This window comes from Chrysemys picta, chromosome 4 (assembly GCF_011386835.1).
Source record: "Chrysemys picta bellii isolate R12L10 chromosome 4, ASM1138683v2, whole genome shotgun sequence".
NCBI classification, from domain to species: Eukaryota; Metazoa; Chordata; order Testudines; family Emydidae; genus Chrysemys; species Chrysemys picta.
The window spans coordinates 28519242-28542927 of NC_088794.1; the positions used below are offsets into that span (position 1 = coordinate 28519242).

At 43.4% G+C, this 23686-nt stretch overlaps 1 protein-coding gene across 1 annotated transcript; it reads left to right on the forward strand.

The window, feature by feature from the left end:
* The first annotated feature begins 9447 nt into the window (after positions 1 to 9447).
* Positions 9448 to 12339, forward strand: LOC103307257 (olfactory receptor 5AP2-like). The gene has a single exon (XM_008177844.3). The coding sequence runs from the start codon at positions 11190 to 11192 to the stop codon at positions 12126 to 12128; it is 939 nt and encodes a 312-aa protein (XP_008176066.2). The 5' UTR covers positions 9448 to 11189; the 3' UTR covers positions 12129 to 12339.
* The last annotated feature ends 11347 nt before the right edge of the window (positions 12340 to 23686 follow it).

Consider the following 23686-nt stretch of genomic DNA (forward strand, 5'->3'; position numbering starts at 1 on the left):
GTTGCAATCTATTTTATAATTATATGATTAAAAAGGAGAAAGTAAGCAATTTTTCAGTACTAGTGTGTTGCGACACTTGTATTTTTATGTCTGATTTTGTAAGCGAGTAGTTTTTAAGTGACATGAAACTTGGGTGTACATAAGACCAAATCCACCTCTGGAAAGGGGTCCAGTAGTCTGGAAAAGTTGAGAACTCCTGATATAAATCATAAAAATATAGCACTGGATAGGACCTCAATAGTTCATCTAGTCCAGTCCCCTTCACTGAGGCAGGACCAAGTATTATCTGGACCATCCCTGACAGGTGCAGGTGTCCCTTAAGGCTACATCATTTCAATACCAAATTGAGTAGGTTATGTCAGTAGCAGGGCAGCGGGTTTTTCTTGTCATGGGTATTGTCAATAGTGAGGCAGGAGACAAGAGCAGTCTGTAGATTTAATGTTGGGTAAGGAGAAGTATAGAATCTGTTAATTTTAAGAAAAGCTCTTTGGGGCTAGGGTATCTCTGGAACTCTGTGATCAAATGGCCCCAAATTTGGGTTTGTAGCAGAGCCCCATACCCCCATGAGGCACACCAAATTGTGAGACAATCTGAGTAACTGTGGTGTAGCTTTTAGAGCACTTAGAACAGTCAAGTTTTAAACAGAAGGCTGGTCTTAACTATAGCTGAGTTCTCATTCTGCTATAGTATTGGGTGTTTCAATTTTTGGGTGCCCAAGCTGAGACCTCTTAGAAAGGTTTTAGAGGGCAGGTGCTCAGTGCTGTCTGATAACCCAGTCCCGGGAAGTGGTCTCAGGTTGGGAACTGAAAAATGGAAGCATCCAAAATCAGTACTCACTTTTCAAATGTAGACCGGTAAGTATACAGCTAGATGGCTACTTTGGTGTAATACGTGATCTTATCTACTCTTATTGCTCCTTCAGTAGCCGCACATCTCACAATCTTCAATGTACTTACTCCCCTGTGAGATAGTCTCTCTGGGCCTGACTTCCCCAGCTGTAAAATGGGAATAAGAGCACGTCCCTAAGGCCTGTTCTACACTAGGAATTTTAATTAGAAAAATCCACTCCCCTGAGGGATATAGCTGTACCGACCCAACCCCCAGTGTAGACAGTGCTTGGTCAAGGAAGAATTCTTCTGTTGACCTAGCTATCGCCTCGCGGGGAGACTGATTATCTGCACCAACGGAAAACCCCTCCCGTAAGCATAGGTAGTGCTTACACTGTAGCACTTCAGGAATACAGCGGTGCCTCCATAGCATTTCACGTGTAGACAAGCCCTGCAACCAAGATTCTTAAAGGAATTTAGGCACCAAACCCACATTGAAAAAAATTGTTTTTCAGTGACCTAAGCAAGGTCACATGGCAGGAACTTGAACTCAGACCTCATTAGTCTTAGGTTGGCCAATGCATCATCCTTCCTCTTGCATGTGTGTGTGTACAATGATGTTTGTCTGTCTGTCTATCCACACATCGATCTGTCTAGCTACCCCATCCAGCCCTGTGCATAACCATCAATCTGTCAGTCTATCTACAAATATACCTCCACATATACACTGTACTTTATTTCCTTGTAAAGTGATGGTTGGTGTGGGATGTGGGTACTGAGGTGATAACATTGAATCTATCTCCCCTTGTAAGTATTCTCACACTTCTTATCAAACTGTCTGTACTGGGCTAGCTTGATTATCACTTCAAAAGTTTTTTTTCTCTTACTTAATTGGCCTCTCAGAGTTGGTAAGACAACTCCCACCTGTTTATGCTCTCTGTATGTGTGTATATATATCTCCTCAATATTTATTCCACTCTATATGCATCCAAAGAAGTGGGCTGTAGTCCACGAAAGCTTATGCTCTAATAAATGTGTTAGTCTCTAAGGTGCCACAAGTACTCCTGTTCTTTTTGCGGATACAGACTAACACGGCTGCTGTTCTGAAACCTGTCAAAAAAATTACATTCTTGATATCATCTCTTTGTGTCTCTTGATACACTAGCTGACACAGTTTGGTAGCAAATGAAACAAATGAGGAAGATACTTATCCTTGCAGACATCACATAACAATGCATAATGGAAAAGCTGTAACACTGTTACTGGACATTGTTATCAAGTGAAATTACGCCTTCCTGCATTATCTGGCTCAAGTTTCCATTTCTTTATTGTCTTCTCCTGTATATCAAATAATGAAGGATATTTCTGCATGTTGACTTAATGACTCAGAACTAGCTCATGCTTGTGCTCCAATACTGATCAGTAAAAAAGTCCCCATAGTTACATACAGCGAGGAATAATTTTCTGATATATTGTTCTCCTCAAGGCGTCCTTCACCTCCTTGTTCCTCAGGCTGTAGATCAGGGGGTTCAGTGTCTTTGGGGCAAACACAGAGGAGTAGCCAATATCTAAGAGAGACAAGCTGCTGAGGAAAAACTAAAATGATGTAAACATGGCACCAAAACACTAATGAATTGGCCCCTAGGTGCTGGACGTAGGGGTGCTGCTGCTGCACCCCCTGGCTTGAAGTGGTTTCCATCATGTACAGGGTTTACAGTTTGGTTCAACGGCTTCCAGCAGCCCCACTATAAAAACTGTTCCAGTGCCCCTGAATTGGCCGTCAGTAGATTGTGTTGAAGTGAGCTGCAGACCTTACAAAATCCTCTAGTGGTCCATATATGGACTGCAGGCCGTAGGCTGAGCACCCCGGGATCCGAACAATGGGAGATACAGTCCTGCCAGACACCCCGGCTCTTTGAGGAGAATTGCCACACGAGACACCCAAACAATAACTCCCCTAAGGCCACAGGACAAAGAGACATTTTTGATTTTCAGCCAAAAGTTTTAGGCTGAACATTTCTGGGTTTAATATTTTCTTTAAAAAAAACACAAATTTGCTGTGTAAAAACTCCCCTGTTTTGTGACAAGCACCAGTATTTCCATTGTTCAGGTCTGAATTTGCCAACTTTCCATTTCCCTGGGGAGAAGTTGTCATTCAGCTCTTCACAGTAACACCAGAGAATGTTTCACTGGCAGTTACTGACCTTAGAACACAGAATCATGCGTGAGCTGTTCAAATCCTTTGTCAACAGTAAATTTCACCTGCCACTGAGCTGCCCATTCCCACAACTTTCAGCTAGGTCCCTCTGAAGTTTTCACTCTCATTCCCCAGCCTGGACTCACCAAAGCAATTCCATGCCATCTGCAAACTTTGCCACCTCCCAGCCCGGTTAGGCAGACTCATTTTAGCTCCTCTAGAGCTAGTGTGCTAAAACTTGCCATTTAGACATTGCGGCACTGGCAGTGGCTCTAGTTAGCCACATGAGCTCAGACTCAGGGGTCGTGGAGGCCTGGAGACAGCCAGCTAGTTTGAGCTGCCACGGGTGCTGCAATGTCCACATGACTACGTGTAGCATGCTAGCTTGAGTGCACGCTCTGAGCGCCCGTACAGACACACCCACAGGTGCTGTAACAACGGGCTGCTTGGAAATTCTCTTGGTTCAACAGAGACCTAGCACTGAAAATATAATCCAGAGACGCAATCCGATGTTTAAGCATATAGAAGAGAGAACCTTTAACCAAAAAGTGCTGCTCAATATTAATTGTAATAATAATGGTCCCTTCTGACCTTAAAATCTGCAAATCTATCTTATCCCTTACGCAGTCTGACATGTTAGTTTTGCTTTCCTGACTAGCGCTGCACATAAGAACATAGGCCGTGATCCTCGATGGTATTTAGGCACCTAACTCCCAAGAATTTGGACCATAAGAAATTGTCTTAATGGACCAGATTACAGTGGTGCCCAACCCTATTATACAGGAGGGCCACAAGAACCAAACATTGGGGGGCAAGCAGATTCTACACATTTTAATAAGATTTAAAGTCACCTGTATTGCTTTATATTTTAAGTTCAGCTTGTTTCATGTGTCTTTGGGTTGTTTCTATTTACAGGATTGTCTATTTACACAGATGTGTAAACTAAAATGATGTAAACATAGCGCCAAAACACTAATGAATTGGCCTATAGGTGCTGGACCTAGGGGATTTCAGCACCCCCACTATAAAAATTGTTCCAGCACCCCTAAATTGGCCGTCAGTAGATTGTGTTGAAGTGGGCTGAAAACCTTAGAAAATGCTCTGGTGGTCCATATATGGACTGCAGGCCATAGGCTGGGCATCCCGGGATCCGAACAATGGGAGATACAGTCCTGCCAGACACCCCAGCTCTTTGAGGAGAATTGCCACATGAGACACCCAAACAATAATTCCCCTAAGACCACAGGGAATCATTTCCAAAAAGACATTTTTGGTTTTCAGACAAAAGTTTTAGGCTGAACTTTTCTGGGGTTTAATATTTTCTTAGAAAACAAAAACAAATTTGCTGTGTAAAACCTCCCCTGTTTTGTGACTAGCACCAGTATTTCCATGGTTCAGGTCTGAATTTGCCAACTTTCCATTTCCCTGGGGAGAAGTTGTCATTCAGCTCTTCACAGTAACACCAGAGAATGTTTCACTGGCAGTTACTGACCTTAGAACACAGAATTTTGCGTGAGCTGTTCAAATTCTTTGTCAACAATTAACTTCACCTGCCACTGAGCTGCCCATTCCCACAACTTTCAGCTAGGTCCCTCTGAAGTTTTCACTCTCATTCCCCTGCCTGGACTCACCAAAGCAATTCCATGCCATCTGCAAACTTTGCCACCTCCCAGCCCGGTTAGGCAGACTCACTTTAGCTCCTCTAGAGCTAATGTGTAAAACTTGCTGTTTAGACATTGCGTCACTGGCAGTGGCTCTAGTTAGCCACATGAGCTCAGACTCAGGGGTCGTGGAGGCCTGGAGACAGCCAGCTAGTTTGAGCTGCCACGGGTGCTGCAATGTCCACATGACTACGTGTAGCATGCTAGCTTGAGTGAACGCTCTGAGCGGCTGTACAGACACACCCACAGGTGCTGTAACAACGGGCTGCTTGGAAATTCTCTTGGTTCAACAGAGACCTAGCACAGAAAATATAATCCAGAGACGCAATCCGATGTTTAAGCATATAGAAGAGAGGACCTTTAAACAAAAAGTGCTGTTCAATATTAATTGTAATAATAATGGCCCCTTCTGGTCTTAAAATTTGCAAATCTATCTTATCCCTTACGCAGTCTGACATGTTAGTTTTGCTTTCCTGACTAGCGCTGCACATAGGAACACAGGCCCCGATCCTCAACAGCATTTAGGCACCTAACTCCCAAGAATTTGGGCCATAAGAAATTGTCTTAATGGATCAGATTACAGTGGTGCCCAACCCTATTACACAGGAGGGCCACATGAACCAAACAGTGGGGGGCAAGCAGATTCTACACATTTTAATAAGATTTAAAGTCACCTGTATTGCTTTATATTTTAAGTTCAGCTTGTTTCATGTGTCTTTGGGTTGTTTCTATGTACAGGATTGTCTATTTACACACTTGTGCAAACTAAAATGATGTAAACATAGCGTCTAAACACTAATGAATTGGCCCCTAGGTGTTGGACCTAGGGATGCTGCTGCTGCACCCCCTGGCTTGAAGTGGTTTCCATCCTGTACAGGGCTTACTGTTTGGTTCAATGGCTTCCAGCAGCCCCACTATAAAAATTGTTCCAGCGCCCCTGAATTGGCTGTCAGTAGATTGTGTTGAAGTGGGCTGCAGACCTTACAAAATGCTCTAGTTGTCCATATATGGACTGCAGGCCATAGGCTGGGCACCCCGGGATCAGAACAATGGGAGATAGAGTCCTGCCAGACACCCCAGCTCTTTGAGGGGAATTGCCATACAAGACACCCAAACAATAACTCCCCTAAGGCCACAGGGCAAAGAGACATTTTTGATTTTCAGCCAAAAGTTTTAGGCTGAAATTTCTGCGGTTTAATATTTTCTTTAAAAAAAACACAAATTTGCTGTGTAAAAACTCCCCTGTTTTGTGACAAGCACCAGTATTTCCATGTTTCAGGTCTGAATTTGCCAACTTTTCATTTCCCTGGGGAGAAGTTGTCATTCAGCTCTTCACAGTAACACCAGAGAATGTTTCACTGGCAGTTACTGACCTTAGAACACAGAATCATGCGTGAGCTGTTCAAATTCTTTGTCAACAATTAACTTCACCTGCCACTGAGCTGCCCATTCCCACAACTTTCAGCTAGGTCCCTCTGAAGTTTTCACTCTCATTCCCCAGCCTGGACTCACCAAAGCAATTCCATGTCATCTGCAAACTTTGCCACCTCCCAGCCCGGTTAGGCAGACTCACTTTAACTCCTCTAGAGCTAATGTGTAAAACTTGCTGTTTAGACATTGCGGCACTAGCAGTGGCTCTGGTTAGCTGCATGAGCTCAGACTCAGGGGTCGTACAGGCCTGGAGACAGCCAGCTAGTTTGAGCTGCCACGGGTGCAGCAATGTCCACATGACTACGTGTAGCATGCTAGCTTGAGTGAACGCTCTGAGCGGCCGTACAGACACACCCACAGGTGCTGTAACAACGGGCTGCTTGGAAATTCTCTTGGTTCAACAGAGACCTAGCACTGAAAATATAATCCAGAGATGCAATCCGATGTTTAAGCATATAGAAGAGAGAACCTTTAACCAAAAAGTGCTGCTCAATATTAATTGTAATAATAATGGTCCCTTCTGACCTTAAAATCTGCAAATCTATCTTATCCCTTACGCAGTCTGACATGTTAGTTTTGCTTTCCTGACTAGCGCTGCACATAGGAACACGGGCCCCGATCCTCAACAGTATTTAATTGTCTTAATGGATCAGATTACAACCCTATTACACAGGAGGGCCACATAAACCAAACAGTGGGGGGCAAGCAGATTCTACACATTTTAATAAGATTTAAAGTCACCTGTATTGCATTATATTTTAAGTTCAGCTTGTTTCATGTGTCTTTGGGTTGTTTCTATGTACAGGATTGTCTATTTACACACATGTGTAAACTAAAATGATGTAAACATAGCGCCTAAACAGTAATGAATTGGCCCCTAGGTTCTGGACCTAGGGGCTTTCAGCACCCCCACTATAAAAATTGTTCCAGCGCCCCTGAATTGGCCGTCAGTAGATTGTGTTGAAGTGGGCTTCAAACCTTAGAAAATGCTCTGGTGATCCATATATGGACTGCAGGCCATAGTCTGGGCACCCCAGGATCCGAACAATGGGAGATACAGTCCTGCCAGACACCCCAGCTCTTTAAGGAGAATTGCCACATGAGACACCCAAACAATAATTCCCCTAAGGCCACAGGGAATCATTTCCAAAGAGACATTTCTGGTTTTCAGCCAAAAGTTTTAGGCTGAACTTTTCTGGGGTTTAATATTTTCTTAGAAAACAAAAACAAATTTGCTGTGTAAAAACTCCCCTGTTTTGTGACTAACACCAGTATTTCCATGGTTCAGGTCTGAATTTGCCAACTTTCCATTTCCCTGGGGAGAAGATGTCATTCAGCTCTTCACAGTAACACCAGAGAATGTTTCACTGGCAGTTACTGACCTTAGAACACAGAATTTTGCGTGAGCTGTTCAAATTCTTTGTCAACAATTAACTTCACCTGCCACTGAGCTGCCCATTCCCACAACTTTCAGCTAGGTCCCTCTGAAGTTTTCACTCTCATTTCCCAGCCTGGACTCACCAAAACAATTCCATGCCATCTGCAAATGTTGCCACCTCACTGCTCGCTCCCCGTACCAGATCATTAATAAATATTTGACTGTTTATTCTACTCTTTGGCCCAGATGCTCAAAGGTAGGTAGACTCCTAACTTCGTTGAAATCAACGGATGTTAGGGGTCTAGACATCTCTGAGGATCTGGGCACTTGTTTTCTGTGGCGTAACCTGTTTCTCATTTATGGCAGCATTTTGCCTCATATTCCATGACTACCTAACTTCCTTAATAGCCTCATGTGAGGGGCTTTGTCAAAGAAAGTCCAAGTATACTATGTCAGATGGTTCCCCCCATATTCACTCTTTTGTCAACAAAATGAAAGAATTATAGTAGATAAATGAGGAATGATTTTCCATAGTAGAATCACAAGTCGTTAGTCCCTGTCATGACATGCTCATCCTGGTATTTTTTAATTCCATTTCATCATCACTACTAGAGAGACACACGCATTATCGCTTATATAGGGTGAGATATGCCCCAGCCATGCCCTTCATCCCATTACTCTATGCATCACTCTATGCTATTTCAGCCCTTTCTGAACCCTTGAGTCTGCCAGTGCCCCTTACCCTGATCTTCAGCCATTTTTTGCCACTCCAATCCCAGGTTTTTAGACATCTCTGAAGAAAAGAAAAAAGCATCTTAATCCCAATCCATTGCATTCTATCTGGAAACTGCTTATAAATTTCTATCTCTGGGCTCTCAAAAAACCAGTGTTAGGAATGACTCAATTCTAATTTTCTCTGCAACTACAAAATAATTAAATAACTGTAACAGAAAATGCATTTTCAATAAACTTTTCCACATTTACTCCTGACTGGAAGTAATTATTGCTAGGGGGAGGTTCAGATTTATGGAATGCATAAAACAGGGGAAAGGGATGGAGAGCAGCATCAACGCTTCAAAAAACTTGAACAAAGTTAGAAGCCGACAGATTGGCATCCCACTATCTATTGCTCCCATGTGACCTAAAGGGCATTTTAATGATGCCCTTTGTGCCAGACGTGAGATTGACAGCTCTAAGGGATTCTGTCTCCAAATGCCTGCAGACCAAATAAATACGCCCTGCCTCTAATTACACTTTTTGACTCAGAGAAAGAGAGATGTCTCTCTTGCAACAGGCAGCTTTAATATTACAGGACAAAGACTAATGTGAGTAAACAAAATGTTTTATTTTCTTCAGCTACCTGGTAAATACACCCAGATCCATTCTTTTCACTGAGAAACAGGGTGGTTGTTTTTTCTCTTCTGAAAATGGTGACTCTTTTACCACCAAAATGTTGTCTTGATTATCTCTCATTGTATTATGTGCAGTAAAATGGGATAAAAAGCCTAAACTACCCTGAATGCGGCATGTGATTTTTTTGGGGGGGAGTGTCATATATGGGGCTAGAGACCCTCAGCTGTTGTCGATTCTCATAGCACCATCGACCGCAATAGAGCTGTGATGATTTATACCAACTAAGGATCTGGCCCAATGTGCTTCAGTGAACTAAGTTATTGTATACGCTCCTCAAATGAAAAAAAAAAAAGGAAAAGGTAAGATAAAAATACCCCTTGTTTGCCAGGAATCAAGTTGCAAGGGATTTTTTTTTTTTTTTTTTGTAAATGCAGTTCATGCTTTTGAACAACAAATGTTTTCATTTTAAACTTCTTTGAGCAGGTTTTCTGCTAGTGAAATATTCTAGATTGGCAGCCCTAGAGAGAGATGGTGTCTCTCTGTAGAAAGAACGTTCTGTACAGAACGGGCAGCACTGGCTTCCCCCAACGCACTAGTCTCTGTTAGGGTTCAGGGTGGATACACAGAGATAACGGAACGAAAATAAAAAGCTCGTGTATATTTCAGATTTTCTCATTAGCTTGAAGTGGAAGAACAAGCACATTTGGACCCACTTGGATTCCAAGTAACCGTCTCCCTGGACTCTGTCTGACCAACACTCCCTGCTACTGGGGCATCTCATTGTGGAGTTCTAGGTGGCTATCGGGTGTGTATTCACTATGAAGCTGCTTAATGTTTCTGCTTTCAAAATATCTTCTGAGAAAGAAAGCACTGTTTCCACGCACTCTGGGTACACGAGCGAGATTAACAGAGCTTCAAAGTATGTCTACACTGCAGAAAGGAAAAATAACCCGTGGCAGAGAGTCTTAGAGGCCAGGTCAATTGATTCTGCCTTGTGTGGCTTGCGCTACAGGGCCAAAAACAGGTGAGGTGGGAGGGTGATATTGCCATAGTGAACGTGAGAGAGAGGAGAGAGAGAGAGATGTTTTAGTCGTATCACTGTTCAGTAGACTGGTTTTCTCTTGAATGGTGATCTTTGCCAAACCCACTTGTGTTGCTTCTGATTCCTCGCTGAGTTATGCCAGTTCCATGCTAGTGCCAGGGGCCAGAACGGGTGTGAGGGCTTCTTTCAACCATGGTTTAACTACAGCCTCCCTTTGTTGAACTCTGCAGTTCATTCATACCTCCTTTAGTTATGTGAACACCCCCTTTGTGAATATTAACTTGGTTATCTCCAAAAGAATTGTCTTTGTTGAATTTACTCTGGGACTTTATTCCAAAAGTGAGGTTTTGGCTGACTTGTCATAAATATATCCTGGTTCCTAACTGATGATTTAATTATGGAAGGGTGCTAGTGCTGTAATATAAGGCTGGTTTTCAAACACCTCATCCACCTTTCTGCTCTATATCAGGTTGTTGCAGAGTTCAGAGAATCATAGAACCATAGGGTTAGAAGGGACCACATGGGTCATGTTCTAGTCTAACCCCCAGCCAAGATGCAGTGTTTGTTGTGTCTGACCCACCCAAGATCGATGGCTATCCAGCTTCCTTTTGAAAACCTCCAGTGAAGGACCTTCCACAACCTCCCTTGGCAGGTCTGTTCCATTGCCCAAGTGTTCTGACAGTTAGGAAGCTTTTCCTGGGGTTTAATCTAAATCGGCTGTGCTGTAGTTTGAACCCACTGCTACTTGTCCTGCCCTCTGTGGCAAGAGAGAAAAACTTTTCTCCAATTTTTTTATGGCAGTGTTTCAAGTAGTTGAAGATGGCTATCATGTCCCTCCTTAATCTCCTCTTTTCCAAACTAAACATACCCAGTTCCTTCAGCCTTTGCTCGCATTCCATCCCTTTGATCACCTTTGTCACTCCTCTCCGGATCCTTCCTAGTGTCTCTACTTCCTTTCAAATGATGCCTAGCCATATAATACCATGAAGCTATATTTGCCAATGCCAGGGATGCAGACTTTGAAAATTCTGAAGCGATCTTTCTATTTTATTTTATAATCTCTTTTCTTTAAAAGGAGTAAAAATCTTGGCAATTATACAGACTCACATGACATGAGTTTAAGTTTGCAAATGTCACACAGCCGGACCAGCATAACGTGGCTTTTGTATCTTGGCTTTCTACTGTATTTCACAATGGTGGTATCCACCTCTCAGCCCCATGCAGTTCATCTTGAATCATACGCTTTACCTTGGCTGTGTTTCTTTCTTCTACCCAACAGCATCGATCGCACCTGGAATATATGGCGCATGGCAATCATACTGGAGTGTCCATGTTCATCCTTCTCGGATTCAAAGGCAGTCGATCGCTGCAAGCTGTCCTCTTTGGGATGTTTTTGCTTATCTACAGCATGAGCCTAGCGGGGAATCTCAGCATGATCTCTTTGATCAGGATCGAGACGCGGCTACACACCCCCATGTATTTTTTCCTCAGCAACTTGTCCCTTGTAGACCTCACTTACTCTTCCATTATTGCCCCTAAGGCACTGGTGAACTTCTTAGCAGAGAGTAAAGTCATTTCCTTTGCTGGGTGTGCCACGCAATTTTTTTTCCACTCCTTCTCTGTGAACTCTGAGGGTTTACTTCTGGCTGTGATGGCATATGATCGCTTCATAACTATATGCAAGCCGCTGATGTACACGCTCATTATGTCCAGGAAAGTCTGTGTCCAGTTAGTAGTGGCATCATACATTTATGCCTCCATTAATGCCATTGTGCATACAGGCTCTTTGTTCAGCCTGTCCTTCTGTGGCCCCAATATCATTGATCACTTTTTCTGTGACATCCCCCCACTCCAGAAACTCTCCTGCTCTGACACTCGCGTGGGTGACACAGTGCATTTCCTCTTTGCTGCTGTAGCTGCACTAAGTACTATCCTGGTCATCCTCATTTCCTATGTTTCTATCATGGTGGCCATCTTGCGGATCCGCTCCAACGAGGGCAGACGCAAAGCCTTCTCCACCTGCACCTCCCACCTGATGGCTGTGTCCATACTGTATGGGGCTCTGTTCTTTATGTACTTACGACCCACATCCAGCAACTCATCAGAGTACGACAAAGTGGTGTCCATGTTCTATACCCTTGTGATCCCCATGTTGAACCCCCTGATCTACAGCCTGAGGAACAAGGAGGTGAAGGACGCCTTGAGGAAGACAATATACCAGAAAATTATTCCTCGCTGAATCTAACTAAGAGGATGAGTTTCATCATTTAATAATAAACAGAAGCGAGAGGAGCTGGCCTGAAAATGGAATTTCTGTCCTATGGAAAATGTTGAGATTTCAAAACAAATAATCATCCTAACTCAGGACAAAAAGTTAAAATCTCAAAATACTTTGTGGGGGGGAAATTCTGAAAAATTCCATTTTGGGAAAACCAAAATGGATTTTTTTGGCTGACTGGCCACCCGCCTAGAAGGCTCTTCCCAATTTCATTTCCTCTCTGTTGGTAGAATATGAGATTGGCACGGACTTTCCAAGAAGGTAGCTGAGTCCTGTCCTTTCGACTTCTCCAATGGAAAAAAAAATCAGCAAAAATAAAAATTTCCTCCCTAAAATTTTGTGAGAAAGGTATGTTCTACCAGAAGATCATCCCAATGGAAAATTCCCAACTGGCTCTAGTGATGAGGGAAAAGTGAGATCTTGCTGCTGTTACCACTGTCACTGGGCCTTGCATGGTGAGAAAGAAGGCAGGAGCAACATAAGAGGGAGATGCCTTTTGGCTCCAACCCAGAGAAGTGCAGCCAATGTCCAGAGAGGGCCGAAGGAAGGTGGAGCAGCAGAGAGGCTTATGTCCTGACGTCTCCTTGCAGAACAGCTGGACCCTAATGGACAGTGAGAAGGGCCAGGGGAGTGAGGGATGCTCCCTGGCAAGGATGTGGGAGTGCCCACTAGGAAGTGGGGGGTTGCACCTGAGAAGGAAGGGTTGGACGGTGGGAGGGGAGGGGACTGTTCTGGCACAGGGAAGGAAGAGGACAGCTAAGGAGCTAAGCTGTGATGGAGGACACTGGGGTATGGGGAGAACAAGGACTGTATGCACAGGGATGATATGGAGTACTTCCCTGGAAGTCAGGGAGATCCCAGATGCTGGGTATTCAGGCAATCACCCCCACACCCACCCCCCGGCAGCACACCTGGCAGACAGCCTGGGGAACTGGCCCCCAGGATGATTACTGTTTGAGTAAGAGCCTGAAATGAAGAGCTTGGAGTTACCCAAAAGGGAAACTGAGACGAGGGGCCACTTGCAGGGCTGCCTCAAAGCCACAAAGAGACATTCGGGAGGAGGCCACACATTTACAGACTGAATTAAAATGCACCATGGGAAGCCTAGTCTTCTTGCCTGGTTTCCTACCAGGCCATGTGCATGCTTGCTGGCTGATGAGTGGGTGGGCAAGCAGCCCTGTTCCTCCAAGCTCTCAGGCTCCCCAGCCTACCTGGTCCCTGGGATCCCCATCTTCCTGGACAGCCAGTTGCCCAGGCTGCCTGCTTGCTGTGCTGATGGACTGGAGAATTTCCTGCATCCCCAGGATCTGAGACTTCCCTGACTTCTAGGATGCCCAGATTGTCCGCTTCCCTAGCCACTGGTTTTTCTATATTCAATCCACTTTATTTAGTTGGCTTTTTAAAATAATTTCTCTCTGAAGGACTTTATATATTTGAAGCTCTTCTTCATGAGGTGAAGACAGGCTGAAATCATTCCGATTCCGTGTTATTTTCCCCCAGAATTAGGTATTTGAGTGAGTATTTGAGGTAGTTGATCCCCACTTTAGTAGTCACTGTGATCAGGTATAAACGATAGCACAAGAAGCAAGGCAGGAGAGAATCAGAGTCAATAACGGCAACTTCCCCCCGCCCCCCCCCCCCCCCCCCCGTGCTGGCTGAGCAGCAGGCAAGGAATATAGCCATCGGAGGCAATGGCATATACCCCCATTCAACATCCTGTCAGCCAAGCACTCCATAAACATTGGTAGAGCTGTGTTAGACATAGACCTGGTCAGAAACCGCTATCCCTCTTCCTCAGAAAATTCCCACCTTTCATTCCAAATTGTAACAGAGAGCCACTATTCTGACATTTCCCACAAAAACCACAATTCGGAACAATTTCACTTTGGGACCATGAAGAAGTTTCATTCTGATAATGTCTACACATTTCATTTTAATAATGTTGAAACTGGTTTTTTGAGAAGGTAAAAATGTATCATTTCAATAAGGAAAAACGTTTTGGTTCAACCTTTTCATTTCTTTTTTTTTAATATATAAAATATAATATATTATACACCTAGAGCATAAAATCTGGCAAGTCAAGTGTAAAAGTCTAATTAGGCAGGTGAAAAAATAATTCGAAGAGCAACTAGCAAAAGACTCCAAAACTAACAGCATTTTTTTTAGGTACATCAGAAGCAGGAAGCCTGACAAAGAATGGGCGGGGGGGTGGACAGGGGCCACTAGATGATCGAGGTGCTAAAGGAGCCCTCAAAGAAGACAAGGCCATTGCAGAGAAGCTAAATGAATTCTTTGCATTGGTCTTGACTGCAGAGGATATGAGGGAGATTCCCACACCTGAACCATTCTTTTTAGGTAACGGATCTGAGGAACTGTCCCAGACTGAGGAGTCATACAACTAGCCACACAAAATGATGGGGTCTAGATTAGCTGTTACCACTCATGAGAGAGATCTTGGAGTCATTGTGAACAGTTCTCTGAAAACATCCAGTCTAGCTGCAGTAGCAGTCAAAAAGCTAACAGAATGATAAGAACCATTAGGAAAAGGATAAATAATAAGACAGTAAATATCATAAGGCCATTATATAAATCCATGGTACACTCACATCTAGAATACTGCATGCAGTTTTGGTCTGCCCATCTCAAAAATATATATTAGCAGTGGAAAAGATACAGGGAAGGGTGACAACAATGATCAGATTATGGAACAGCTTCCATATGAGGAAAGCTTAAAAGGACTGGGACAGTTCAGTTCGGAAAAGAGACAACTATGGGGGAATATGATCGAGGTCAATAAAATCATTAACGATATGGAGAAAGTGAATAAAGCAGTGTTATTTACCCCAAGAAATGCTATTTTCCCCTTCATAAAAAACAAGAATCAGAGATCAGCCAAAGAAATTAATAGGAAGCAGCTAATGACTTTTACCATGTTTACCAGAAGGTTACTTCTACTAGAGATATTTTGTTGCCTTCATGCTAGTTTCCTAATGGTCCAGCTTAATCAATGTATCTATTACATCATCCCAAGAACTCAGTGTAACTAGACTGTATTTAATCTCACTTTCTATGTCATATACAGTAGCCATACATAGTTATGGATCAACCCTCCCATCCTTCACATTGCAACAGGACTAAGAAATGGTGCCCAAATCCTTGCCTCCAGCCCAAACTTATGGTGTGTCTATACTTAAAATATTACCACCGCACAGGGTGCTGCATCTGTAGCACTTCAGTGTAGATGCTCATGACAGGGATAGGAGGGGTACTCCCATCTGTGTAGTTAATCCGCCTTCCCGAGAGGCTGTAGCTAGGTTGACAGAAGGATTCTTCCATGGACCTAGCACTGTGTATGCCATGGGGTTATGTTGGCATAGCTACGTCTCTCAGAGGGTGTGTGTGGATTTTTCACACTCCAGAGAGACGTAGCTATACTGACAGTTTTCAGTGCAGAACAGCCCTTATACAGGTAGGAATGGAATGAACGGATATGAAACAGTTAAAAAGCAAATCTCTAGTGAGGGTGGGGCAGTTGTCAGGTGCTGTTTGTGAGGCTCCGGCTGACATAGCCATGGGCCCGGCAGAAGGGCCTTCCTGATCTCCCCAGGGGTTCTTAAGCCTTAGGTGAGACACTCGTGCACCTAGACTGGTTTACTGTCAGAAAATCCTTTTGCTCCCATGCTGTGCTGTGTTTTTGTTGTTAAGATGAAACACAGGTTTTGGGGTTCTTTTTAAGAAAGCTGGTCACTGTGTTAATTACTCATCACAGCTCCTGAAGGGAAGACTTGCAGGCCCCATGCCCAGATGGACCCGATGAGAAGGCACTGTAGATACACAGGAGCTGATTGCCTGTCCTGGGAAGAAATCCCCGAATTCTCCCACTCTTAGGTTAAGGCAAGAGCCCAAACACGTGAGGGAGTGCACAAAATATTGTGAATACATGGAATAGCCAGTTCCAAAGAACACTGTGATGGCCACCAAGTGGAAGATGCAGGTGGAGAAGGCTTTGCAACAGTCCTCCATGGATTTGGCCAAAGAGGGTTCAAAGAGGCAGCTAGACCTTTAACTCTTGACATGTTTCACGTTGGCTACATTGCATTAGCCCAGAACGGCCTCACCGCAGAGGCAACTGTGATAAAGCAGTGGGGAAAATAATGTTCATAAGACTCCTGTGACATCCTTGGAGATCCTTCAGTGGATGAAATTTGCCAGACAAGTACATGGAAACCATAGCTATCAGTATCAAAATGGATCTTACCTAAGGGACAGATCAGCATTGAAGTGTATCCATCTTCCCATCACATGACATTTTAAAGCATCACTTTGAATAGTTTCCAAGGTATAAACAGAGGAACTATTAATGGCACAGATACCACCCCAAAATGGGACATGTAATGTCATGTTACCGAGAGAGGAAATGTCATTTTGCTGCATTTACTGGCCCAAGCTGAATTTAGCTCTTCAGATATTTGTGCAAGATGGGTAAATAAAAATCATTTGGAAAATGGACAAGCTCAGAGAATTCCCTCGCCTCACCCCCTTTAAAGTCTTGATTTGCACCAGTGAAATCAGTGAGAGTTGTCCATTTGGCTTTTAAGGCACACTGGGTCCAGCCCTAAATCATTACCACATGTTACAGGTTCGACTGAATTCAATAATGCCAAATGGCTAGGCTTAATCAACTTTTATGAATAAAAGATTCTTAGTAACAGATAAATGCAGCATAACAGAGAAAGGAAGACTACATATATTACCAACCCATCTGGATGGTAACAATGCAGAGGTCAGACTGCCTTAAAATCTGAGCTTCACTCTGCCTCTATCTACACTAGAGTTGAGGGGTTTTTTATCTCTTATCTTTGACATGTTTTTGAATGTTTTTGCTGGGCTGGCACAGACTGGAAAGTAAACAGGACAACATGTATAACTAGTTTATTATCTCTGTTTTGACCATTATATTTGAGAAGTTGGCAAAACCTTCGAAGCATCCTCTACCAGTAAAAACTTGTTATAAAGCATATGTTAGTGAGGCGTTAGCAAAATTATTTGTCTTGTCCTTGTTCTCTGAGATTACAATAGTTCACATCGCCTCTTGGTTTAATAGCATAACATAAGTAAAAATAATTTTGGAAGATCTTAAGATGAATACAATTCATACTTGTATAAACATACCTACTATTATAGATAATATTGTATATGAGATTGGCTAACACTATAAAACTTTTAGGTAGGTAGGTAGATAGATAGATAAGACAGAAGGTTGCAGAAGCTAAGCATAGGAGAATACCTAAAGGCTGTCAGGTTGAATGTGTTTCTCTAGCCATGTTGAATTCTCCTGCTGTATACAGAGCAAGTTCATGCACAGGTTACATCATCTACCAACAGTACAGTTTCAGCATGAATATAAAACATTCTAAATACAATGTACTGTATCTATTCACTACTTTCTTATTGTGGTTACATCACATCTCCTTTTTAATTGCACTTATAGCTGCAACAACAAACAAATTCCATGATTTAATTAATGTACGTTGCCTATGTGAGTTGAATGCATCTATTTTCTATTAGTTAGCAAAAGGCAATTTGCATTGCTGGTTCATGAGTCTGTTTGTTTGACAGGTTTTCCTAATATATTTCTGTGTTCTAAGAGCCAGCTGCACAAACCTTGACAAAGTCCCCCATTTCTTCCCTGATAACTATTCCTGATGCATTTAGTGATGTAAGAACTAGGAAAATCTACCTTCCTTTATTCCTTTTCATGGAAGGTGCACACATTGATTATTCACAGAAATCAAGCTAACAATACAGAGAAATCATTCCCCGCCTTTTCTTCCCTCTATTGAATTAAAGCCATACCCAGTTTTTACATTTACAGAGAAAAAACCTTCCTCTCTCTTATCCTCCTAAAGGCCTCTTTGACCTCTTTATTCCTCAGGCTGTAGATCAGGGGGTTCAGCATGGGGATCACAAGGGTATAAAAGACTGAGATGATTTTGTCCTGATCCATGGAAGACTTTGAACTAGGCCGTAAATACATGAAAGAGCCCGTTCCGTAGAAGATGGTGACGGCCATCAGGTGGGAGGCGCAGGTGGAGAAGGCTTTGCGTTGGTCCTTGGCAGAGTTGATCCTTAGGATAGTGACCACGATGTATATATAGGAGACGAGGATAATCAGGATGGTAGTTGTTACTAGCATTGTCGCACAGGTGAAATGAACAATGTCTGTGATGTGGGTGTCGGAGCAGGACAGCTTCACAATGGGGGGCACATCACAGAAGAAATGATTGATATAGGCATCACAGAATGACAAACCCCGATGAAAGACATCTTTCTTTCCTTGTAACAAACCCCGATGCCAACTCTGTTTATGCTCTCACCTGTTTATGCTCTCTGTATGTGTGTATATATATCTCCTCAATATATGTTCCATTCTATATGCATCCAAAGAAGTGGGCTGTAGTCCACGAAAGCTTATGCTCTAATAAATTTGTTAGTCTCTAAGGTGCCACAAGTACTCCTGTTCTTCTTTTTGTCCTCCGACAGTGTCCCTTTGTCCATTCACACCCCCTTTCGGGGGGGTAAACAACAGCCCCACACCAAACAAAGGGGGGGAAAAGGGGGGGGGGACTCAGGCCCACCCACTACTCTGAGTCCCGCTCCAGAGGCCCTCGGGCGACAGTCTTGCTGTCTTCCTTCTCCATGCAGTTACAATACCAGATGTTACTGTGCTGAGTGTGGACAAAATCACTACTGCACATATTCCAGAACAGATAAAGTGCACTGTAAACATTTCTGCCATACCCTCAGGCAAATCACACTCTATTCAGCTAATGTTGGACACTGGCTCAGCAGTATCTATACTACCTGATTCCATCTATTTGGATTCCTTTAAAGATGTGCCTCTTACTAAGCCCAAACTTCAGGTGGTATGCTATTTGAAAAACCATATTCCAGTATATGGCTGCCTGCCAGCAATAGTTACTTTTGGTGATTGCTGTGTAACTGCAGAGTTCTACATTGTCCACAAAGGCACTCCTATCCTTGGCAGAGTTTTATTGGCTGCTTTAAATCTCAGGCTAGTTATTGGACTAAATGATCTTCCTCAGCAAAGCACTCTTGCGGTACACACACCAGTTTAGGCTGGGACCCAACACCGGGTTGAGGAGAAACTCGGCTGTGCTTATGGGTTTCTGCATAAAGTTAAAATGTGGAAGAATGTGATGCCTTTAGGACAGAAATTACAGCGCTTACCATTTTCAGTCAGGGAAGCTGTTTCAGAGGAACTTAGAAAACTTGTTCAAAAGGACATTATTGAAGAGATTAACTCCTCGGAATGGGTTTCACCTATAGTGGTGAGGCAGAAGAAGGGTGGAGGCATTCGCCTTTGTGTGGACTTAAAGGAGCCTAATAAAGCTATTGTGATTAACAGCCATCGTCTTCCTCACATAGAAGAAGTATTTGCAGAACTCTGTGGAGCAAAGATGTTTTCTACTCTTGATTTGCAGAGCACATACCACCAGGTTATGTTGCATGAAGATAGCAGAGACCTCACAACATTTATTACACATGAGGGACTATTTCATTTTAAATGTGTTCCATATGGTCTCGCATCAGCCCCAAGTGACTTCCAAAAAATGTCATTCATTCTGAAGAATCAACATGGAGTTCAGTGCCATTTCGATGATATTATCGTGTTTGGAAATACTACTGAGGAGCATGACAATAACCTGCAGTCTGTACTAAACTGCATCAGCAAAGCAGGCCTCAAGCTCAATAGATCCAAATGCAAATATAGACAAACTGAACTCCCCTTTCTGGGGCATACAATTTCACAGGCTGGACTAAAACCTGATCCAGATCATATCCTGGCATTTTCAAAGGCTCCTCCTCCAACAGATTTGCAAACCTTATGTTCCTTCTTGGGTCTTACCTCCTGGTATGCAAAATTCATTCCCAATTATGCTTCTGTCATTGAATCGTTACAAGAATTACTACGTAGAAGTTCAACCTTAGTGTGGACAACGGATGCACAAGCTAGTTTTGAAACGGTGAAAGACTTGATTGTACATAGTCCAGTACTTGCACTATTCAGTCCCGCATTGTCCAAAATTGTAACTACTGATGCTTCTGATTTTGGACTTGGGGCTGTCCTCACACAACTTCATGAGGACAACACAGAGAGGACTGTTGCATTTGCTTCAAGGACACTAAGTAATGTTGAAAGAAAATATTCTACAGTCGAAAAAGAAGCTCTTGCTTGTGTTTGGGCTACTGAAAAATGGAGAACTTACCTGTGGGGCCGCACGTTCAAGATGCACACAGACCACAGCCCTTTGATGACTTTGCTCACCACGAAAGGACTGGAAAGAGCAGGATATCATATTGCTAGATGGTCTGCAAGACTACTCTATTTCAATTACGAACTGGAATATAAGCCTGGAAACAAAAATGTGGTAGCTGATTGCCTTTCTTGCCTGCCTTTGCCTTCACCAAATGGTCCACCGGAGGATGAGGATGTAGTAGTTGCGCTTATTATAAGCACTCTTACTGCAGTTACAAGAGAACAATTTCAAGCTTCTTGTTCAGCGTGTCCAATTCAACAAAAACTACGGGAATTTCTGACAAAGAGATGGCCCAGTAGCCCTAAAAACCTTGACCCAGTTTTGCTGCCTTATTTTAGAGTTCAGGATGAACTTTCTTTGCTCGATTGCTGTGTGCTATGAGGTACACACCGGCTACTTGTTCCAGAAGAATTACAGTCAAAACTCATACACCTGGCACACAATACTCATCAAGGAATTGTCAGAACCAAACAATAACTACAGGATCTGTATTGGTGGCCAGGGATGGACTCTCAAACTGAAGCACTCATAAGATCCTGTGTCACTTGCCAAATGCATGATAAGACAGCAGAGACATGTACCCCTCCATTACAGCCTGTTCCTCTTCCTGAATCTGCATGGGGAAAAGTGGCGATTGACATTTTAGGACCCTTTGATACTGCTCCAATTGACTGTCATTATGCCATCGCTTTAATAGACTATTTCAGTAAATGGCCTGAGGTAGTGTTTACAACGCAAATCTCTTCTGCTACAGTAATTAAGTTCCTTTCTTCAGTTTTTAGCCGGGAAGGTAACCCCAAAGAACTGGTTTCAGATAATGGTAGTCAATTTACTTCTCTGGAGTTTGAAACCTTTCTAGCAGAGAGGAACATTTTACACAGAAGGTCATCCCTATATTACCCTCAAGCCAATGGGGAAATCAAACGGTTTAACAGAAGTTTGAAAGAGAGTTTGCAAACAGCTAAACTGGAAGGGCAATTGTGGATACCCTTGACTACTGTGGAGGAAAAGACCCCCCTCCCGCCCCCCAATTGCCTAGGCCTTTGTTTGTTGACCTGGGCCTGCCTTGTAACTAACAGGCCCAAAGCGTGAACCAAACTGGCTGTGTCCCATGACTGCGGGGGCAGAGGGGGGGAGGGGGAAGGGAGGAACAATGGAAAGCCCCAGAAGCAGGAACTATTTGCAATATGTTCCTAATGCTTATAAAATGTAATAACTGCTTGTGTGAAATAATATTGTAACCAATAAGCGTGAAGCCTCTATAACTGTAACCCATGCCCTCCCCTACACCTGTTGTGTAACTACCCCCTGATGTTACTGTGCCCTGTGATGGACATTGTGTAATGGCACCCCATAAAAGGTATGGTCGCATGACCCTGGAAAGTACCGAAAAGGACCCTAACTCAAATTGCACCCATACTGGGCAAGGTTGCAGCAAGATGCTGGAAAGCACCGAAAAGACCCTAACCCTTGTCATGTGTTAATTCCAAATAAGGGCAAATATTACTCAAGTGTGTGATGTATTTGTGATTTTAAGCTTTAAATACTCATGTAATGCTTTGCATCGGGGAGCAGTTCCAATACTGCTGCCCCCAATGCATTGGTGTGTGTTCAATAAACGGGCCTTAGGCTTGAGTCTCTGGTCAAATTATTGCCTGGGTGGTTTTTTCCATGACAATTTCGGGGCTCGTCCAGGATACACGTCGCCCCACCAGACCGGAGGACCACGGACCGCTTCCACACCCATCCCAGGCGCCAGGTAAGAGACCGTGTCAAGGCTGCTTCCCCACTTTGAACTTTAGGGTACAAATGTGGGGGCCTGCATGAAAACTTCTAAGCTTAACTACCAGCTTAGATCTGGTCCGCTGCCACCACTCCCAAAGCTAATTCCCTTCCCTGGGTAGCCTTGAGAGACTCTACCAATTCCCTGGTGAATACAGATCCAAACCCCTTGGATCTTAAAAACAAGGAAAAATCAATCAGGTTCTTAAAAAGAAGGCTTTTAATTAAAGAAAAAGGTAAAATCATCTCTGTAAAATCAGGAGGGAAAATAAATTTACAGGGTAATCAAACTTAAAGAGCCCAGAGGAATCCCCTCTAGCCTTAGGTTCAAAGTTACAGCAAACAGAGATAAACACTCTAGCAAAAAGGTACATTTACAAGTTGAGAAAACAAAGATAAAAACTAACACGCCTTGCCTGGCTGTTTACTTACAAATTTGAAATATGAGAGACTTGTTCAGAAAGATTTGGAGAGCCTGGATTGATGTCTGGTCCCTCTCAGTCCCAAGAACGAACAACTCCCAAAACAAAGAGCATAAACAAAAGCCTTCCCCCCACCAAGATTTGAAAGTATCTTGTCCCCTTATTGGTCCTTTGGGTCAGGTGTCAGCCAGGTTACCTGAGCTTCTTAACCCTTTACAGGTAAAAGGATTTTGGAGTCTCTGGCCAGGAGGGATTTTATAGTAGTGTACACAGGAGGGCTGTTACCCTTCCCTTTATAGTTATGACACGCCCCCCAAATCACAGATAGTGTTGGACAGCCGGTTCCACACTGGCTGTGATTTCTTCCTGGAGCTCTAGGAGAAAACAGAGTTAATAAGACACATGCACCTTTAGACATACTACTGATTATATAAAAACTAACAATATGTTCCACATTCCAAGAACAATGTTTAACCAGTTGATTCTGGGAAACTTTCCCAGGAGAGTGCATCAGCCACTTTGTTAGACGCTCCTGAAATGTGTTGTATTTCAAAATCGAAATCTTGCAGAGCTAAACTCCACCGAAGAAGTTTTTTGTTATTCCCCTTGGCGGTATGAAGCCACTGTAGCGCAGCATGGTCTGTTTGTAGTTGGAAACGCCATCCCCAAACGTATGGGCGTAGCTTTTTCAGCACGTACACAATGGCGTAGCATTCCTTTTCGCTGATTGACCAGTGGCTTTCCCTCTCAGACAGTTTCTTGCTGAGAAACACAACAGGATGGAATTCTTGATCCAGTCCTTCCTGCATTAAAACTGCTCCCATGCCCCACTCAGACGCATCTGTGGTTACTAGGAACGGTTTGTCAAAGTCTGGGGCCCTTAGCACAGGGTCAGACATGAGTGTCGCTTTAAGCTGGTTAAAGGCCTTTTGACACTCATCAGTCCACTGAACTGCATTTGGCTGTTTCTTTC

What these genes read in the sequence shown, in the direction of transcription:
- LOC103307257 (XM_008177844.3), top strand. Translation starts at nt 11,190, where the DNA reads ATGGCGCATGGCAATCATACTGGAGTGTCCATGTTCATCCTTCTCGGA.